The 17,612-nt window shown below is 38.8% G+C and overlaps 1 protein-coding gene across 7 annotated transcripts in view; it reads right to left on the bottom strand.

The window, feature by feature from the left end:
* Positions 1-17,612, bottom strand: part of si:ch211-168k14.2 (phospholipase D1) — a 35,803-nt gene that overhangs the window by 6,062 nt on the left and 12,129 nt on the right. For 6 of the 7 annotated variants that reach the window (XM_067443997.1, XM_067444003.1, XM_067444002.1 and 3 more), the window contains 8 exons: positions 17,429-17,512; positions 15,872-15,953; positions 15,601-15,711; positions 12,402-12,611; positions 5,086-5,308; positions 4,859-4,987; positions 2,733-2,858; positions 2,027-2,145 (listed from right to left, as the gene is read on the bottom strand). In XM_067443997.1, the coding sequence (XP_067300098.1) occupies positions 2,027-2,145; positions 2,733-2,858; positions 4,859-4,987; positions 5,086-5,308; positions 12,402-12,611; positions 15,601-15,711; positions 15,872-15,953; positions 17,429-17,512 (1,084 nt within the window). The remainder of the gene's footprint in view (positions 1-2,026; positions 2,146-2,732; positions 2,859-4,858; positions 4,988-5,085; positions 5,309-12,401; positions 12,612-15,600; positions 15,712-15,871; positions 15,954-17,428; positions 17,513-17,612) is intronic. The other variant, XM_067444000.1, reaches the window with a different exon arrangement.

Genomic DNA, 17,612 nt, shown 5'->3' with positions numbered 1-17,612 from the left:
GACCTTGATAGTGAATCACCACAGTTCTAAAAAAAAAAAAACTTGACTTAAACTAATTCCGTTTTTTTTTTCTTCGTATTACAGGTACAGAACATAAGTGTTCAATTAAAACACTGATCATTCGGTTGGAGAGTGGAGAATAGATGCTAATTCTAGATCTGTGATTACAGTAGGTAATAGCAAGTTAGTTTAGCATAGGTGTACAGATGCATTAATTGTATATATACAGCAAATAAAAGTCAATGATATATTTAATAAAGCTTAGATGATAATATACTGCAGGGAAATGTATTTTACAATGTAAATTGAATTGGTTATTTATTTTAAGTTTAGTTCTGAGTTCACTCTGATCTCATGCAAATATTGTTATTAGTACTATATATATATATATATATATATATATATATATATATATATATATATATATATATATATATATATATATATATATATATATATATTATACATACATACACAATACTGTCTGTGGTCAGCAAGAGCTTATTTTTTTCAATTCATAATACTTTTATTCATTATGGAAGCATTAAATAGATATAAATTAAAGACATGTATGTTTCAAAATATTTTTTTTCTCCAAATAAATGTTTTTAAACTTGTCAACAAACAATTCTGGAAAAATAAATAATAATTCACAGCTTCCACAAAAATAACAAATGTTTTCAACATGTATAGTAATAAGAAATGTTTCTTGAGCTCCAAATCAGCATATAAGAAGAATCGTGTGACACTGAATACTGGAGTAATAATGCTAAAACATTCAGCTGAAACTTACTAAAATTGAAAGCACTTATTTTTAAATTGTAATAATATTTCACAATAATCATATTTTTTACCGCATTTTGGATCACATAAATGCAGCCTTGCATAATAAATGCTTAAGAGACATTAAAAAAATTGTACCGACCTCAAACTTTTGATATATATACACTATGAAAATTCCTGTAATATATCTCTCATAATGCCTTCTGCACAAATTACTGACAGGATTGTTCCCACTTTGCAATACTTTCTTTGTTGTGAATGTGACAAGTGGTGTTCCCTAATCAACAGCAAAAGATATAAATGAGACTTGTCTGTCTTTGAGACGTAAATTCTCATTTCCACTAAACACCTCATCAGAGCCATTCAACGGCTTTTGTTTGTCCTTCTCTGCCGCACACACACACCTGGCTTTCTCTCCTTTAATTATTCACCAGCAGAGTGTCTGATCGGTAGCCAAGCCTGAAATATGACTGGCATAATCCAAAGGAAATCATACAGGCCTCAAACCAATTCAATTACTGAACAATCAAAGTAAAAAGGCCTCTAATTGCTCTAAAAGGGGGCTGAGAGTGCGGGCGGCCATTGAATGCTGACGGCATTCAGAACAGGACACAATGAGCAACTGCAGGGGGTGCTAAGCTCAAGCTAATAAAGATGGTTATTCAAATACACTTGAGAAAGGGTGGAAACCTCTGCCTCATGCATGCGCTCTGATCTTTAGTTCTTACAATTAGACTTCTGAATGGAGGTGGTATTTGTGCACCTTCTAATCATTTAAAAAAGCTAATTTTTTCTGGACACTCATGAAGATATTCTTTATAGTCGTACTGTGTAGCAAGTAATAAAATAGGCCAAAGTGGCAATACACTTTGTAATCTACATTATTATAATATTTTCAAATGTAAAACTCCCCCAGATGATATTATTTTGCTCAAAACTTAACAGGTTCTCATTTCTGATATTTTACCCAAAGGTTTCTTCCATAATTGTTTAAAAAGGATAAATTAGTAATAGAGGTAGAGGTAGAGCTTCAAAATTAACACTAATCTTACAGCATTAGATCTTGAATCTGACATAAATATCTTGACTTTTGATACCTTGACAATTCTGAGTAGAATTTGGGACATGTTTTCTGAAGCTCTAGAGACTTTAGAGTCTTTTTCTTAGGATTTCCTTCACCTTTAATCGAATTGTTCACAAGAGAAACACTAAGATTGCCAATAACATATCTAATTACTCCTACCTTCGTAAAGTTCCACCTCTGAATGAAATGTCGCGCAATATCTCTTGCAGCCTTCCCATGAACCACCACCCCAATATCATGCCAGGGCATCCGAGGTGTCTTATACCTGTCAATGAAATCTTAACCAGAGAAAAAATAAACAATAAACAGCCAATATAATGCATAATAACATTACCAAACCATAATATAAAGATGACAGACGGGCTTGTTGAAAGCATCCCAGTGTGGTCTTTCTCTTTCTACGTCTTTGACAATGCACAGCCATCTTGGATTATTTCACTACATTCATCTATCAGACTCCTCCATTCTCCTGCTGTGCCCTACCCAGTTGGCACTATGTGCAAAACCAGGACTTCAAAATTTACAAAGCAGAGATGCAAAAATTAAGTTATCTCCCTCTGGCAAGAGAATAAAGCTGGGAAAATAACCCCATACTGACTACAGAATGGAAATAACTTCTATGTCTTCTTTTCCTCACTCCTGTGTTGGAGAGATTGCTTCATTTGATGAATTTGACTTAAGATATCAAAGAATGTTTCGTTTAGTTGTCATTTTTATCTCTTTTGCTAGGCCTAAAGCTTCACTGTTATAAACAGAAATATGAATGTGTTCTGATATTTTTGTAATGCAAAATAAATCAGCTCTAATTGTTGGTTGTTATATTACAGATGTGAAGCAGTCTGGTTTATTGCAGCTGTTTCCGTACCATCAAAAGGCTTGTTGAGTTTGACCCAGTCTTTAAGGATGAAGTTGCAGTAGTCTTTGCCGTGCCAGAAACGAGTCTCTCCACAGAGTTCAGTACTGCCTATGTAACTTCTCAGGGAACTGGTTTCTAAAGCAGATCGACAGATGCACAACACAACAGACAGATGTAGCAATTCATATATTTATAAACTTAAACATTGATTAGTTCTCATAGCTGTGTCACTGGGTAATCAGTTAAAATATCAAAATATTTAAGTTAGGTCAAAGTTCAAGTAAGCAGAACTAGCAGATTTTTATTTTGTGTTTGTATAATTTATTTGCCCTTAACTTTTACTTAAAATAATCATGTAATCTCAACTTAAATATTTTTAGAAGTGAAAACTTGGCTAGACTTACCTATCTTATTCAGTAATGCTAACTTGCTAATTGGTAACTCAAAAAACATAAGAAACGTTTCTAAATTAGCATTGCTAAACAAACAATAAACACTAATAAATATCACTTTAAATTAATCATGCCCAAAATTTTACACATAATGGCCCTCATTTATCAATCTTGCGTAGAAACGGGTGTATATGTTGGCGTAAGATTATGCTTACACTCCTCTCACCGCCTGATTTATGAAACTGTGCGTACCTCTGCAATTCAGGTGTACGCAATACTTGCCCTTGATAAATCCCACGGCTGAAAACGATCGTCATTAGAATAACACGCCCCTATATATTCAAGTCTCTGCCTCCCGCACGCCCTCATTTTACGCCATGGGCAAACAGAAGACGGCAAAGAAGCGAAACTTCTCCGACGTGGAGATCGGGCGCGCTCAATCATCTCACTAGTCCACTAGTCAGGGCACTGATTAGGACATAAGTCAATGGGCTGACTCCCTGATCAGTGCTCTGACTACTGAACTATTGAGATGATTGAGACGCGCCCATCGAGACCATCACCAGGGAAGTGGAAAAAAACCCCGAAATTGTTTTATTTGGGAGTTTAAAGAGTGGGATTAAAGGCGCTCACAAAAACAAAATATGGACCCAAATTACAAGTAGCTACTGTTAGTGTGGGGGTTGAGACGCGCACTCCAGCAGTTTAAAGCTGTTTGGATGATAAATTACCATCACAATGCATTATTTTACAGCACGTTTTGAAACAATTAGCATTTAATTTCGTATCACGGCACATGTATTGGGGTGTACAATAGTGATGATGTATTGTGGAGTAAGATTCATTCACATTAATAATTACATGACAATTTGTAAGATTCTTCTTCTTGATTATTATTCTTAATGACGCTTGTTATTTAGAAGAATGCCGTTTTTATTGATTTTATTATTATTTAAAAGAAGAAGGCCATTTTTATTATTTTGTCAGTCTGAATTATTTTAGTCCCAGTCCGTGCGCAGCGCTGAGCCAGGCGCGGGCCTGAAACGTCAGATAAAGCGCGCTCGTGACTGGAGGAATACATATGCCTACAGATCAAACGCTTTGGTAAAGTCACACAAATTAAACATTGACGTTCATGTTGCACAAAAATAAACACTAAATGTTGTTGTTGTGGTTTTTAACAGTGGGTCATATAGCATATCTTGTCAGTGCGTTTTGTGGTGTTAGGAATTGTTTTTCTGCGCATTTTCCCACCAACTCAAACGTGCGTACACCACCTCCTGAGCTGGCGTAGGATTTGAGCGTGCCGTACGCCAACGTCCATATTGATAAATCTCAAAGTCATCGTGGGTTTGGGTGTACGCAAGGTGTACGCTGGAAATTTGGTGTACGCACTTTTGATAAATGAGGGCCAATGTGTTGAGTAAAATTTTGTGCATTATTAATGTTAAGTGAGATTTAGTTACGCTCATTTACTATCACTTTTGAGTGCCATGGCAAAGCATGCTGGGAAATAGAAATCCCCGCCCAGTTTCAAGTAAATTTAAGTTTATCTAAATTAAAAGAAACAACTTAAAACAACCCAGATTACTTAAAATGTGTCAGTTTTGTGAACTCAAAAGAAAAAAAGTTCTATATACTTATAAAAGTTAATTTAATTGAACTCATTTGTTTAATTTAAGTTTACCCTACTCAAACCAGTTCATTATTTTGAGCATTCGGGTTTTATGTCTGTGTACTAACCATAAGGCAAAGAGGGAGAGTGATGCAGGCCAAGAGAGTACGAATCACTGGAATGTAGAGACAAGCACTTGGTGTAACATTCCCGAGTGAGCGGTGTCCTGGAATAAAGACTATTCCTACTGTGATGTTCTACACACAGAACACAAACACAGATTCATTGCACCATGTATATGTATATAAAATACAATCATAACTAAATAACCATTTTTTTCTTGAATTTCTCTTACTGGACTCTGTTCCATCAGAGCTGTGGCGACTTTTCTCTGAGGGTGTTCTTAGCAGTCTTTCTTTGTTGTTTTCTCCCTGTTCCTCCTCTATGGGCAGAGTGATGCTCACACAGATCTCACCTGAATCCTCCACTGAGCCTGAATCTCCTTCTCCAGTCTGGATTTCTTCCACTATCACATTAAACTTCATCTCATCACCCTCCTCCACGGTGGCAACTGACTGCTACAGAACAAAAATCAGCACATGCATAAATCATAGATAACAGAGAACATCTCGGTTATGTATGTAACCCTCATTCCCTGAAGGAGGGAACACAGACACCACGTCGGAGACTGACACATAGGAATCTCGCTAGCAAGAGCCAATATCCTTCGAGTGTAACTAAACAAGCCAATGTACATTGGGATGCAATGATTGTACCAGCTGCTCATGCCATGCAACGCGGATATAAATGAGACACAGGTGCTTGCATCAAATCAGTTCCTTCAGGAAACGAGGGTTACATATGTATCTGAGACGTACCCATTCAGTCGGTCACATCAGACACCATGTCAGTGACTGAACAATAGGAATCCCTACCAAAGCGCCATGGCCTCTGCCCCCTTCCAGTGCCCCATGCGAGCCTCCTGAGCTCTCTTACCTGATGAGAAGGGGCTCAAACAGAGTCCATCACTGCTGTTCCAAATGATCCACTCACAGTGACTTATTAGATGACACTTGGAAAGGAGGGCTTTCCCAAGAGAAAGACACAGGCTTCCATTTAGGAGCGACCATGGGAAAATATATGGGATCCCCGCAAGTTCACTCATATGCCAGCCCACTAATGGTTCTTAAGGATTCTGCAGCAAAGGGTCTGATGCCAGATGCTTGCCACATCCGGCACCGAGGGAAATGGAGGACTCAACAGAGTTTGCTTCTGGAGAACATAAGCACCACAGTTCAGGGCGCAGCAATCCAACAATAGTCAGGGCCTCTCAGTGGCACGATTCATCAACTGAAAATACCTGCAGGTGATGGAGGCCAGTGCAGCCAGCAGCAAAGTCTTTATAGACAGAATCTTTAGCTCTGTGTACTGCAGAGGTTCAAATGGGGCATTCAAGTGCTTTGTGCACTTGGAGCACCAGGGCAAGATCCCAAGAGGATACAGAGGGAAGTTGAGAAGGATTTAATCATCTCACCCACCTGAGGAACCTGATGACCAGGTTGTGCTTCCCAACCATCTTCCCTTCTACGTGGTAGTAATAAGCAGATATTGCAGCAACATAGACCTTAAGGGTGGAGGGAGACAGCTTACCCTCCAACCCTTGCTGCAAGCAGGAAAGCACAGACACTACCAAACATCTTCGAGGATCTCCTCAGCAAGAAGAACACTACTCGACAAACAAGTTCCACTTCAAGGCATAAGCCTGTCTCGTAGATGGTGCTTGTGTTGAAGTGATGGTGTTAACTACCTCTTGGGGTAAGTCACCTAGAACCTCATCCCATCCAGGTCTGCCACAGGGTGCCCCACCTGAGTCAGAAGATCCTTCCTCAGAGGAATCTGCCAGGGAGGGGCTGTTGCAAGGAGCATTAGCTCTGGGAACAAAGTCCGGTTGGGTCAGGACGGTGCCACCAACAAGACCTGATCCTTGTCCTCCCTGATTTTGCACAGGGTTTGAACAAGTAGGCTTACTGGGGTAACACATATTTGCACAGGCCCCGGGCCAGCTGTGTGCAAGTGCATCTGTGCCGAGTGTACCCTCTGTCAGCAAATAAAACCACCGGCAGTGGGACATTTCTGAGGAGGCAAACAGGTTGACCTCCACCTTCTCAAACTGTCTCCAGATCTGCTGGACTACCTGGAGGTGGACTCGCCATTCTCTCGAGAGCACTGCTCATGATAGCTCATCATAGCTTGTCAGCCCCACAGTTGAGCAGACCAGGGACATGAATGACGCTAAGCAACCATAGACACTTCTGACTCCGGAAGAGGAGATGGTCGACGAGTTGCGACATGTGACGGGAGTACAGACCACCTTGTCGGTTTATGCACATAACGGTCGCAGTGTTGTCCATGCGGACCAATACATTCTTTGCCCCGTAACAGCCTTTTGAGGCGGCTCAGTACAAGATGTATTGCCAGCAATTTAAGGCAATTGATGTGCCAATACAGGTGCAGGCCCGTCCAAAACTTTGACACTGCATGCCCATTGTACGTTGCCCCTTGTTGGTGGAACAACTGACATCTGATCCTCAGCTAGAGCCGCGAATTAAATGCTAGGTTTCCCCATAAGAAGGACCAGCAATTCCATACAGAAACTGCACACCTTGCAGTGCAGTGCGCTAGAGGGGGAGGGGCCCTAGGGGGTTGGTTCCCTGAAGAAGAAGTTCTCCCCTCCTTTGGTCACCCTAACTATTTTACCAAAATAGACTTTGACTGTTGGCCACCAGGGAGGACGCTTCTACGAGAAATAGGCAAGGGGACAGTGTACCTAGAGCACCGAATGAGTACTGGGTTGCTGTGACAACCCACACTGCAGCCCAGCAGCTCGATTGCACACGACATGCAGAGATGCGAGAGGTCCATCCAGGTTTCCCAGATCTCCGCGTTCTCCCAGAGTGTAGAACAGACCCGCTGTTGTGCTTTTACACAAGAACGGCAGCTGGCCAACAACAAAAGGGACTCAAACATCCCGGAGAAAGAAGAGTCGCAGCTGACGTACTCAAGTGGTCATGACATGTTCTCATTAGAAAACATGAACCACCCACAAATGCCATCTCAGCATGCATATGCCCAGACATTTGAAACAGTGCTTGTGGCCATCAGATGAGGACAGAAAACAACCTCATCCAGAAACACACAGGTAGAATGTCACCTTTAAAAAGACGCAAGCTCTGTCTGTGTAGCTCTTCTAGGGAAAATATCCCGTGTGCTTCAGCACCGCAGAGAACAGTTGCGGTGACACAGACAGGGGAAAATGCAGCCTGTCATGCAGGCTCTTTCTCTCATTGAAGGCGATCTCTTACCTCTTTTTTAGTGCTCTTAACAGCGTACCAGACCAGCTGTGAGAACAGTCTTTTGTTTTTGCTCAATAAAACAAAATAGAAAAAGAAAGAGAGAAAATTGACCCGCTGCAGTGCCATGCCATCACTCTAACATCAAATGAGGAGAGGTCCACCTGAAGAGCTTGACTCATTATAATGTTAACACACGCTTTGTAGAGAGTTATTTCAGGACAAACCATCCACCACTCAGCTCCGAAGCAAAAAGCTAATTTGATGCAAGCACCTTTGCCTCATTTATACCTCCACTGAGTGGCATGAGCAGCTGGTGCAATCTGCATGCCAATGTGCATTGATTTGCGAGTGAGATACGTGGCGTCGGAAGTGACCGACTGAATGGGAAAATATGTTTTGTTATTTACTAAGCTCATACCTGCATCCTAACAATTCTTGTATGCACCAAAATATGTACTTTGCTGGTGATCAAAAAATCATAAGTCAAAATTATACTTTTAGGTTCATAAATTTTACAACTGCTGTAGGAAAATTTAGTGTAAATTTCTTTAAAAAAGTGGACAGGAAATGATACAAACTCCTGTTCCATAGTCGTAATGCACAGTGTTGTGAGCATAATTAGCCCCCAAATGGATGCATGGATCAGGGATCACACACACTTTGACAAACTAATTTGCATGAATACAAATCAAAGTGTGATTAAAAGGATAATAATAAAATAATTTGAAAATTGGAATTAAAAAGTTAACCTTTTTTAAACTGCACTCACACAAGAAGAGTTTACTATCCATTAAATGATTAAGCTCAAAGGGATAAGTTCACCGAAATATTAAAATTCTGTTATCATTTACTCACCCTCATGTCGTTCCAAACCTGTATGACATTCTTTCTTCTGTGGAACATAAAAGGAGATATTTTGAGAAATGTTTTCTCAGTGTTTTTTGTTCATACAATGGAAGTAAATGGTCACCAAAACTGTTTTGTTAGCATCATCCCTCAAAATATCTTATTCTGGGATGCACAGACAATAGAAAGTCAGGTGAGAACGAGTAAATGACAGAATTTTCATTTTTGGGTAGACTATCCCTTCAACTTAACTAGAACATTTAATTCCCCCTTGGAAATACGTCTTTTTCCCCAATGACTTCTCCATTCCCAGATAATATTACACATTAAAAATGTCTAGTTTTTCGATGGGAACACTGATGCTCCACCACGGGCATTATGCTCACATGTACTGTAGGCTATGCAATATCGGGTCTGTCTGACTTGATTCTATCTACACTAAAAAAAGAAATGGACGGAGACAACATTCACTGGTGCACAGACAGCCAAAGAACCAATACCCTTTTTTTAGAATGTGTGTTTTCCTACACACATTCTGAAAAATTCAACAGTGAAAACATCCATGTTATATATGTGGCTGATATATATAGGGTTAGCTGTCATCTTGCAGTACACAGGGAGTGGTAATGGCCACCCGTGCAGCATCAGCCCAGGGAAGCTATGACTTAAACGATAGTGTAAGTGACTCCAGTCTGCTGCGCGGAATCTAAGCGAGGGTAAAATGCCCTCTGATGTGTGCGAGTTAATGGCTCATGGGGGATCATAGTGCCCTCGACTTGACAAATGGCAAATGTCAGAGCACTATTCTCCTGGTGGGCATAATTTTATTAAGTGCAAATATCACTGTGCTCCTTAGGAGACGTTTTGAAAGGTTAGACCAACAGCTGTAACAGTTTCATGTATATTAGCAAAGATTTTACAGTTGAGGAGCCCCACACTGATAGATACAGTCACTCAAGCATGCTAAGAGAAGCCCCTTAGTAAATGCAATAAGTGCCTTCATCTAAGGGTTCAAATCATGTTTATTTAAAAGCTCAGACCCGTATTTAATGACACAATGGCAGGCAGGTAGGCAGCAGGCCGGGAGAGGTGGCATATAGATGAAATCAAGCTCTCATTTAGTGGCCCCAGTCATTTGTTGACTCACTCATCCATGTAGGGCCTTTATGTTTAATGCAGCTCTCTGGGGGGAAGGAAAGGCCCAGCGAGAAGGACTGGAATTATCAACCGCAGGCCCTTCAAGGGTGCCCCAGATGCTCCGTAATTGCAATTTTACGTTTGCTCGTTGGAAAAAGAAAAGAATAAGAAGGCAGAGGCCCTGAATCACCAGCCGCAAAATCAATCCCAGTAAGCATACAAGTGAAATGCAGTCTGGACCAGTCCTTTATGATCACTATTGTTAGAGCAGCTATACAACATATAAATCACTACAGTTGTAATTCAGGTTAGCTGTCAATGCTTTCAAGTATAAGCCACAGATCAATGTAATTACTTCATAACATGACACACAAAGAGTGGTCCTACAAATGAATTTACACAACATTTTGTTAATGTGTAGTTTTAAAACATTACTTTCAATATACTGATTTGGTACATTTATGTTTTGTGAAAAGCGCCATACAAATAAAATGTAATTGGTGCACTGGTTTCACATGTTTAGACAAGGCTTTAGCAGGCGTCTATCAGGTGTGTGTCGACTTCCCCCATTGAGTTTTTTGACAGATATCAGAAACACCCAGCTAGCAATAGCATGGCATGTTGACAAACATTGTAAGGCCACTGTGGGCTATCACTCTCAATGGGTCACATCTATAAGAAGTCTATTCCTGTCCAATCCACTTATGCCTCTGTGAAGAAGTGATATCATCCATTTCTGATATGCCCTCTATGTGTATATAAATCCATATAGGGAATAGCAAGGAATGTGTATTATTTGTATCAATTTTTTTTAAAATATTATTATTAAATTATTACAATTTATTATTATTGTTATTTCATATTATCCACCAAACTAATCTCAAGGGACTCATCAAAATGTTGTAGTTTGCTTAATTGCTTTCCTGCAAAAAAGAGTGTCCTTCATTTCTATTTTTGCATTATGAAGCTATAATTTGGGTTAAATTCATTATTGATAAGAGAAATAATAGCTGTGGAAAGTGTTTAGAATAGTTTATTGAATTTTTCAATAAAATTCAATAAGTCATAGAATGTGGTGTAACACTGGTTCACTAGACTAGAATCACTCCCGGTACTGTGAACAGCAACACTGTGCCACACTGCCTGCACAAACATTAGGATGAACAATCTTTATATTTACACTGGTTATGGGCAAACAATATGTAGCAGGCAGCATTATGTAACCATTTGTTTCTAAAACTTGTGGAAAATATGCAGAAATATCGATTCTGATGGAAAATATATATTACTGGTCTCAAAATGCTCTCTGACACTGTAAGAATATATGGGATATTTTCCTGTTTTATTGTTTACCATGTGAAAATATCAAGTGAGAATACCCAGCAAGCAATTGTGCATTTAAAAGATGTCTAATAGCCATCCAAACACATCCCTGACATCTAGGCTAAAACAAGGCAACATTTGGGCTGTTAGTGAAAATTTAATAGACATCTAACCATAGCCTAACCTTTTGCTTGCATGATCAAATTTCTTACATCTCGCAAATTATTTTGTTAAAAATGACCAGTGGGACTGCAGTGGGTCAATTACATAAAATGTAACCAATTTCAAAGTTATTTTGGCTAGAAGAAGGTTACTCATAGCTAGACTATATCGGTTGTATAGTTAACCGAGATGGTGAAATGACGGCTATTACTTGCTAGTTAAATAACTGAACTTATTCTTCAAATGTTTGGGGTCAGCAAGATTTAAATAATAATAATTATTTAAATAATAATAATAATTAATACTTTAATCTAGCGAAGATGCATTACATTTATCAATAGTGACAGTAAGGACATTTATAATGTTACAAAAATCTATCAATCAAATAAATGCTGTTCTTTTAAACTTTCTTTTTGTCAAAAATCCACAAAAATATTGACCAGTGCAACTGGTTTTTTTATCAGTAATGTAAATATAGTAAATAAGATATACAGTAAATATAAATAATACAAAATGTTACTTTAGCACCAAATCAGCATATCAGAATGATTTCTGAAGGAGTAATGCCTGCTGAATATTCAGCTGCTGTCACAGGAATAAATTATATGGAAATATAGAAAACATTTATTTTAAAATCTAATAATATTTCATAATATTACTATTTGACTGTATTTTTGAACAAATAAATTCTTTGTAGAGCATAAGAGACTTTTTTTAAAAAATCTTACTGACCCCAAACTCCTGAACTGTAGTTTGTTACAGGAGCAGAATGGGTAATGACATGAATAACTGTATGTCGTATAGTCATAGTGATTTTTGCAAGTACCACTAATAATAGTGGTGGTCTTACATGAGTGAGGCTGGGGGATAGTGCAGGACTTTGCTGAGGGCTTCTTCTCACACTCCCCACATCAGTCAGTCGATGTTGGGAATCATCCCATCTTCCGTAGGCCAGGTCAATCCCTCCCAGGAAGGCCAGTGACTGGTCAATCACCACCGACTTCTCATGGTGAGCCCAGAGCAATGCTGTGGAGGGCATGTGATCAGGGTGTCGGATGACCTGTCAATCAGTAGAGATGGACAGCTTGTCAGGTTCCTTTTCTCAAATGCACAAGACATTGGGCACTTCTTTATTTAAAAAGAATAAGAACTTAGTGTGTTCAGAATACTACAATTCTGTAGATTCTATTTTCTTGTATGTTTGTGGTGCACAACACTAAAATACTATTTATACATTCAAAAGTTCAAAAGTTTGGGGGTCAGTAAGATTTTTTTTCAGCAAGGATGCATTTATTTGATGAAAAGTGACAAAAAAACATTATTAATGTTATAAAATATTTATATAACTTATCTTTTGAACCTTTTATTCGTAAAATAATCATGACAAATTCATTAGGGTTATATTTAGCAGTACAACTGTCCCCTAGAAACACCCATGAAAATGCGTATTCGTGGGCTCACCGAAATACGACTAAAAAGGTCCCTTTCACTTTCACGAATAAAGGGTCAGGGCCACAAGACATCTTTTAAAAATATAAAAAATTCTGACCAACCCTAAACCTTTGAATGATAGTGTACATAGAAATACTTCTAAATATATGCCAAAATATACAATAACACACTCGTTTTCAGTTGCCAACGATGCACCTGAACACGTTGTTTTTCACTCCCATGGGTGAAGATGGGCAAAGGGTCACTGTGTCAGGGTGAAACTATCAAAGGCATTGCGAAATGCCTGGCATCATATTGCACCGGGTTTATGATAGGTAGTGTGTAATATAAACTCAAATTTCTTCCTTTCATTTTTTTTTATTATTAAGTTGTAGTAATTTCATGAAATTGTCTTAATACATTTGGAAATCAGGTAGTGGATTTTTAGTTTCCAGCATGCTTTGCATAGGAATAGATAAGGAGAATAAATGTTGATATTAAAGGGCACCTATTATGCAAAATTCACTTTTATAAGATGTTTGAACATAAATGTGTGTTGGCAATGTATGTACACAACAACCCTATAATGGTAACCCAAAAATATCCACCCACTCCTTTAAAAAAAAAAAAAAATCCCCATAAACCATAAGCAGTGTCTCAGAACAAGCGGTCACATTTGAAGGCCCCGTCCACGAGTGATGATGGACACTGTCGTATTAGCAGAGACCATGTCCTCCGAGAGCAGTACACAGCCCTAGCCATGTTAATCTCCTTGCCAGAGCATTTAACAGCAGCATTGAAGAAAGAAATGTGTTCTAAAAAAAGCTACCAAAGTTAATTTAGTCAGGAGCAGTGAGTGATTTCTTGTTTTTCTTTTGTTTGATTTGTATTAACCAAGCAGCAACCTCCCACAATCTCTCTCTTGAAGCCAATAAGGAAGTAATGTAAACTGCAATTCCTCAACTGGCCACCTTAACAGGCTCAAGAAGGGAGCAGAATCTCATTTTAACATGGGTGGCACCTAAACTCCACCCACATCCCGCCTTTTTGCCCATTTTCTGTTATCCGGGAGTAAAACGCGATGACTCGCTCGCAAGATGGCAACACCCAGCTCCTTATCGGAATCCTATGGGGGACGTCACGGACACTACGTCCATGTTTTTTTTACAGTCTATGTTATTAACAACATTTATGTAGCCGTGGGTTCCGTATATTACACTGCTTTCACTTTAGTACACAGATCTAATATACACATGGGATTTCTGCATACATGCACAGACATAACCAACTGTGTTCATGTGAACTTTGTGTGTTTCTGACATAACCTTGTGAGCACTTGACAGTAAAATCGCAATAACACATGAAAGAGAACTAGTCTAGGATGCACCGACATCCAGCTCTCTGTGCGCATCTCTTTTTAAATGTTTATTTATGATTAATCTTATATTGATCATTCACCGGTTTCCGCCTCCTCCTTCCCTGAGCCTTGAACATTGTTACATTAAGTTTTTGTGATTACCATTGTACTAAAGAGAAATTGACTGTATAAGCATTGACTGCGCTAATGCCACTGACAAGTAATATATATTATTTTACATTACAATATCTTTACATGCATACATTTATTAAGTGCTGTGATAGCTGTGGATTTTAACTAAAACAGATAAGATTAAATGGTTCCAGAGCTACAACTGAAGTAGTTGGAGTGACTTAATTTGAGTAAATAACTTTGAATGAAATTATGTTCAATCAACAAACTATGTTGACCTAAAAATGTATTTAAAGTCATCATTACTCAAAAAAAGAGGCAAACAGTTTGTTGAGCCAACACATAATAATTTTTTTATGTGAGTGTAGTCTAACTCTTTTGTCAATTGTCCAAATTTCCCAAATATGAGCTAACAAAATACAACGGGCCTTCAGCCAAAAATAAACACCATAATGTAGATGGTGTTAACCTTTGTGCGAAGCAGCTGCGTCTCCACCAGCTTTGGCGGAGCCTCCGGAGGACGCCGCCCCTGGCAGGTGTTTCCACACCAGCAGCGCCCAGGAATACCTCCGTCCAGCTGCTTTGCTGCACACGTCCTTGGGGTGTAGATCCCAAACCACTTCCCAGTGTCACTCCTCTGCCCAGAATCAACCAGAGTTCCAATAAGATAATGTGACGGCATGTCAATCACGCACCGGCCTGGGGTGCTACGGTGATGAATACCGCAGCGCTATAGTGCCAAAGAAGCTCTGTGGCACCAGGGGAGGAAGCAGACTTGCAGCCTCAGGCTCTTATAGAGACAATCAGCAAGGAAGAACCTGACCATCTTCAGACATAATCCGTAGGGTTCCCAACAGAGTGATCCCCTTCATTTTACTAGAGAGGATTTTGGCAATGTCCAAACACGATCTAAGTAACATGCAACCCCTGTGTCCGGAGGGGAGGTAGTGGACACACTGGGTGCTCTCGTGCTTTCTATGATTTGTTTTGATCGAACCTTAGCTCTTGGAGAGCTATGAGTAAATGCAAGAGTAAGAAGCTGATTCGGAGGGACGGGTCTCCTCTGTAATACTGTCATTTCTGGGAAGGATTCTGCTTTTGACAATGTTTGACATACTGGTCGACTCACCCTGATGTTAGAGTGAAGTCCCATCAGGGTCTTCTTCGTGTACTCGCTGTTGAGACCCATCACTACCTCGACTTCTTTGTAGAGCAGGACAAAGATCTGCACTCCTTGTTGCTGAGTTGACAAAAGACAAAATGTTGATATACATCGTTTGGATAGGAAAAACCATAGAGAACTGGGTGAACTGTGAGGTGCAACATAATAATAATATGGATGTGTGTGAAGTAAAATTAAACTGGCTGAAGTCCAGATTTGAGCAGGTGTTCAGACTCACTGCTTTTCGCTTGAGGACATGGTCTAATCTCCACATGTTCCCATCTACTACCGGTCGTTTGAGGAAGATCTCTGGGCTTAACCTGAGGGCCATATCAAAACCAATTAATGCTACGACAACTTTCACACAACTTTCATTCTTTATTTCGGTCATATTAAAGGCATAGTTTACTCAAAAATGTATTTCTGCTGCTACCTATTCAGCCTCACATTGACTCAAACATTTATGGTTTTCTTTATTCTATCAGATACAGGTAGTTATTTTTGTAAGAAAGTCCTGATGTAATTTTGGTTTGAACATGTATGTGTGTGTGTGTGTGTGTGTGTGTGTGTGTGTGTGCGTGCGTGCGTGCGTGCGTGCGTGCGTGCGTGCGTGCGTATTTGTTCATTTATTTATTTATTTTTGTCAAATGGTCTTTGTTGTATCTAACCGATATGTGTGCAGTCAAGAGCACACATCCAAACTTGGTTGATAACATAAATGCAATAAAGTGATAGCCTAGTTAACAAATACTTGTTTACATCAAATCTACAGTATATAAGTCTATTTCATAACAGTTTAACAGAATTAATCTTAATATTTTCTTATCTCGAAATTGTTTCTTTCTCTTAACAGTTCATCCTGCTCACAATGATTTTGACTATGACATCTCCAGGTTTTTCCTAATATAAATCATCAATAAATAAAACACATTTTGCACACATTATTGTTTGATCAATAATCAAGAAGCTCCAGATTTGAGAGAACTCTCAATTTTAACTCTGCCATTATTAAAATGTACCATATAGTTCTTGTAATTGTTTTACTGTATTTGTTTTGTTACAATACGTCTATACAGTAATTACAGGTGAAACCATTGATGGATCCTCATTAGGCCAATGTAGACTTTTTCCCCTTTTTTTATAGCATTTGTTATGAAAAATAGCAACCTACACATTTAGAAACTACAGCTATAACAAGCTGTAATACAAATCTATAGTGAAAATATATATTTCATAACATGATTATCTATAATAAATACAATTTTAGTCAAAATTTACAACAATACATACAATAAAACCTAATAAATTGTATCAACAGTTAAAAAAGCATAGCTTTATAATTTATGTTGGCACAAGATGATGTTTTTCCTCTTTTCATCAGTGTTTTTTTTTTTAGTTTAGTGGCTGTTTTAGAGCATGTTTAAATTTCTCTATAGTGTTTTAAAGTTATAAATTCTCAATAGAATTATCACCGGCATCCCAAGGAACAGCTCGCACAAAATTGGAGCTCACTGGTGAACGCGTGCACAGTTTACAGCGATTCGCATGCCACAAATTCACAAACAAATAGACCTTGGCATGTATAAAAGCTCCAAATGTGTGATATATAATTCATTAATAGCCTAATTTGTTTCCATTAACCATGTTATAAATATTGGAATGTGTTTGTACTTGCCACTTTTGGTGACTGGTTATTGGCTACGACAGTTAGCCTACATTATAAGGTGCGACATTGCTCACAGAATTGTGAAAGCTAGGTACATGGGAAGTATTTGATGCTGATTCTGATCTGTACCACCAGGCTGTGATGAAGATTTCCTCCTTTGCTCCTTCCAGGGCATCAGCTATGGCATCAAAGTATCCAGCTGCGTTGACAAACCTTCAAAAGGAGCACATGGTTCCTCATTTAAGAACTATGTCAGGGTACTTCACAGAGATTGAAGAGAAAATGTTCTGATAAGTGTTGCTCACATGTTGAC

Source organism: Pseudorasbora parva, chromosome 5, assembly GCF_024679245.1.
Source record: "Pseudorasbora parva isolate DD20220531a chromosome 5, ASM2467924v1, whole genome shotgun sequence".
Taxonomy (NCBI): Eukaryota; Metazoa; Chordata; class Actinopteri; order Cypriniformes; family Gobionidae; genus Pseudorasbora; species Pseudorasbora parva.
Note: the sequence above shows the minus strand (reverse complement) of the source record. Positions and strands in the feature narration are given on the sequence as shown.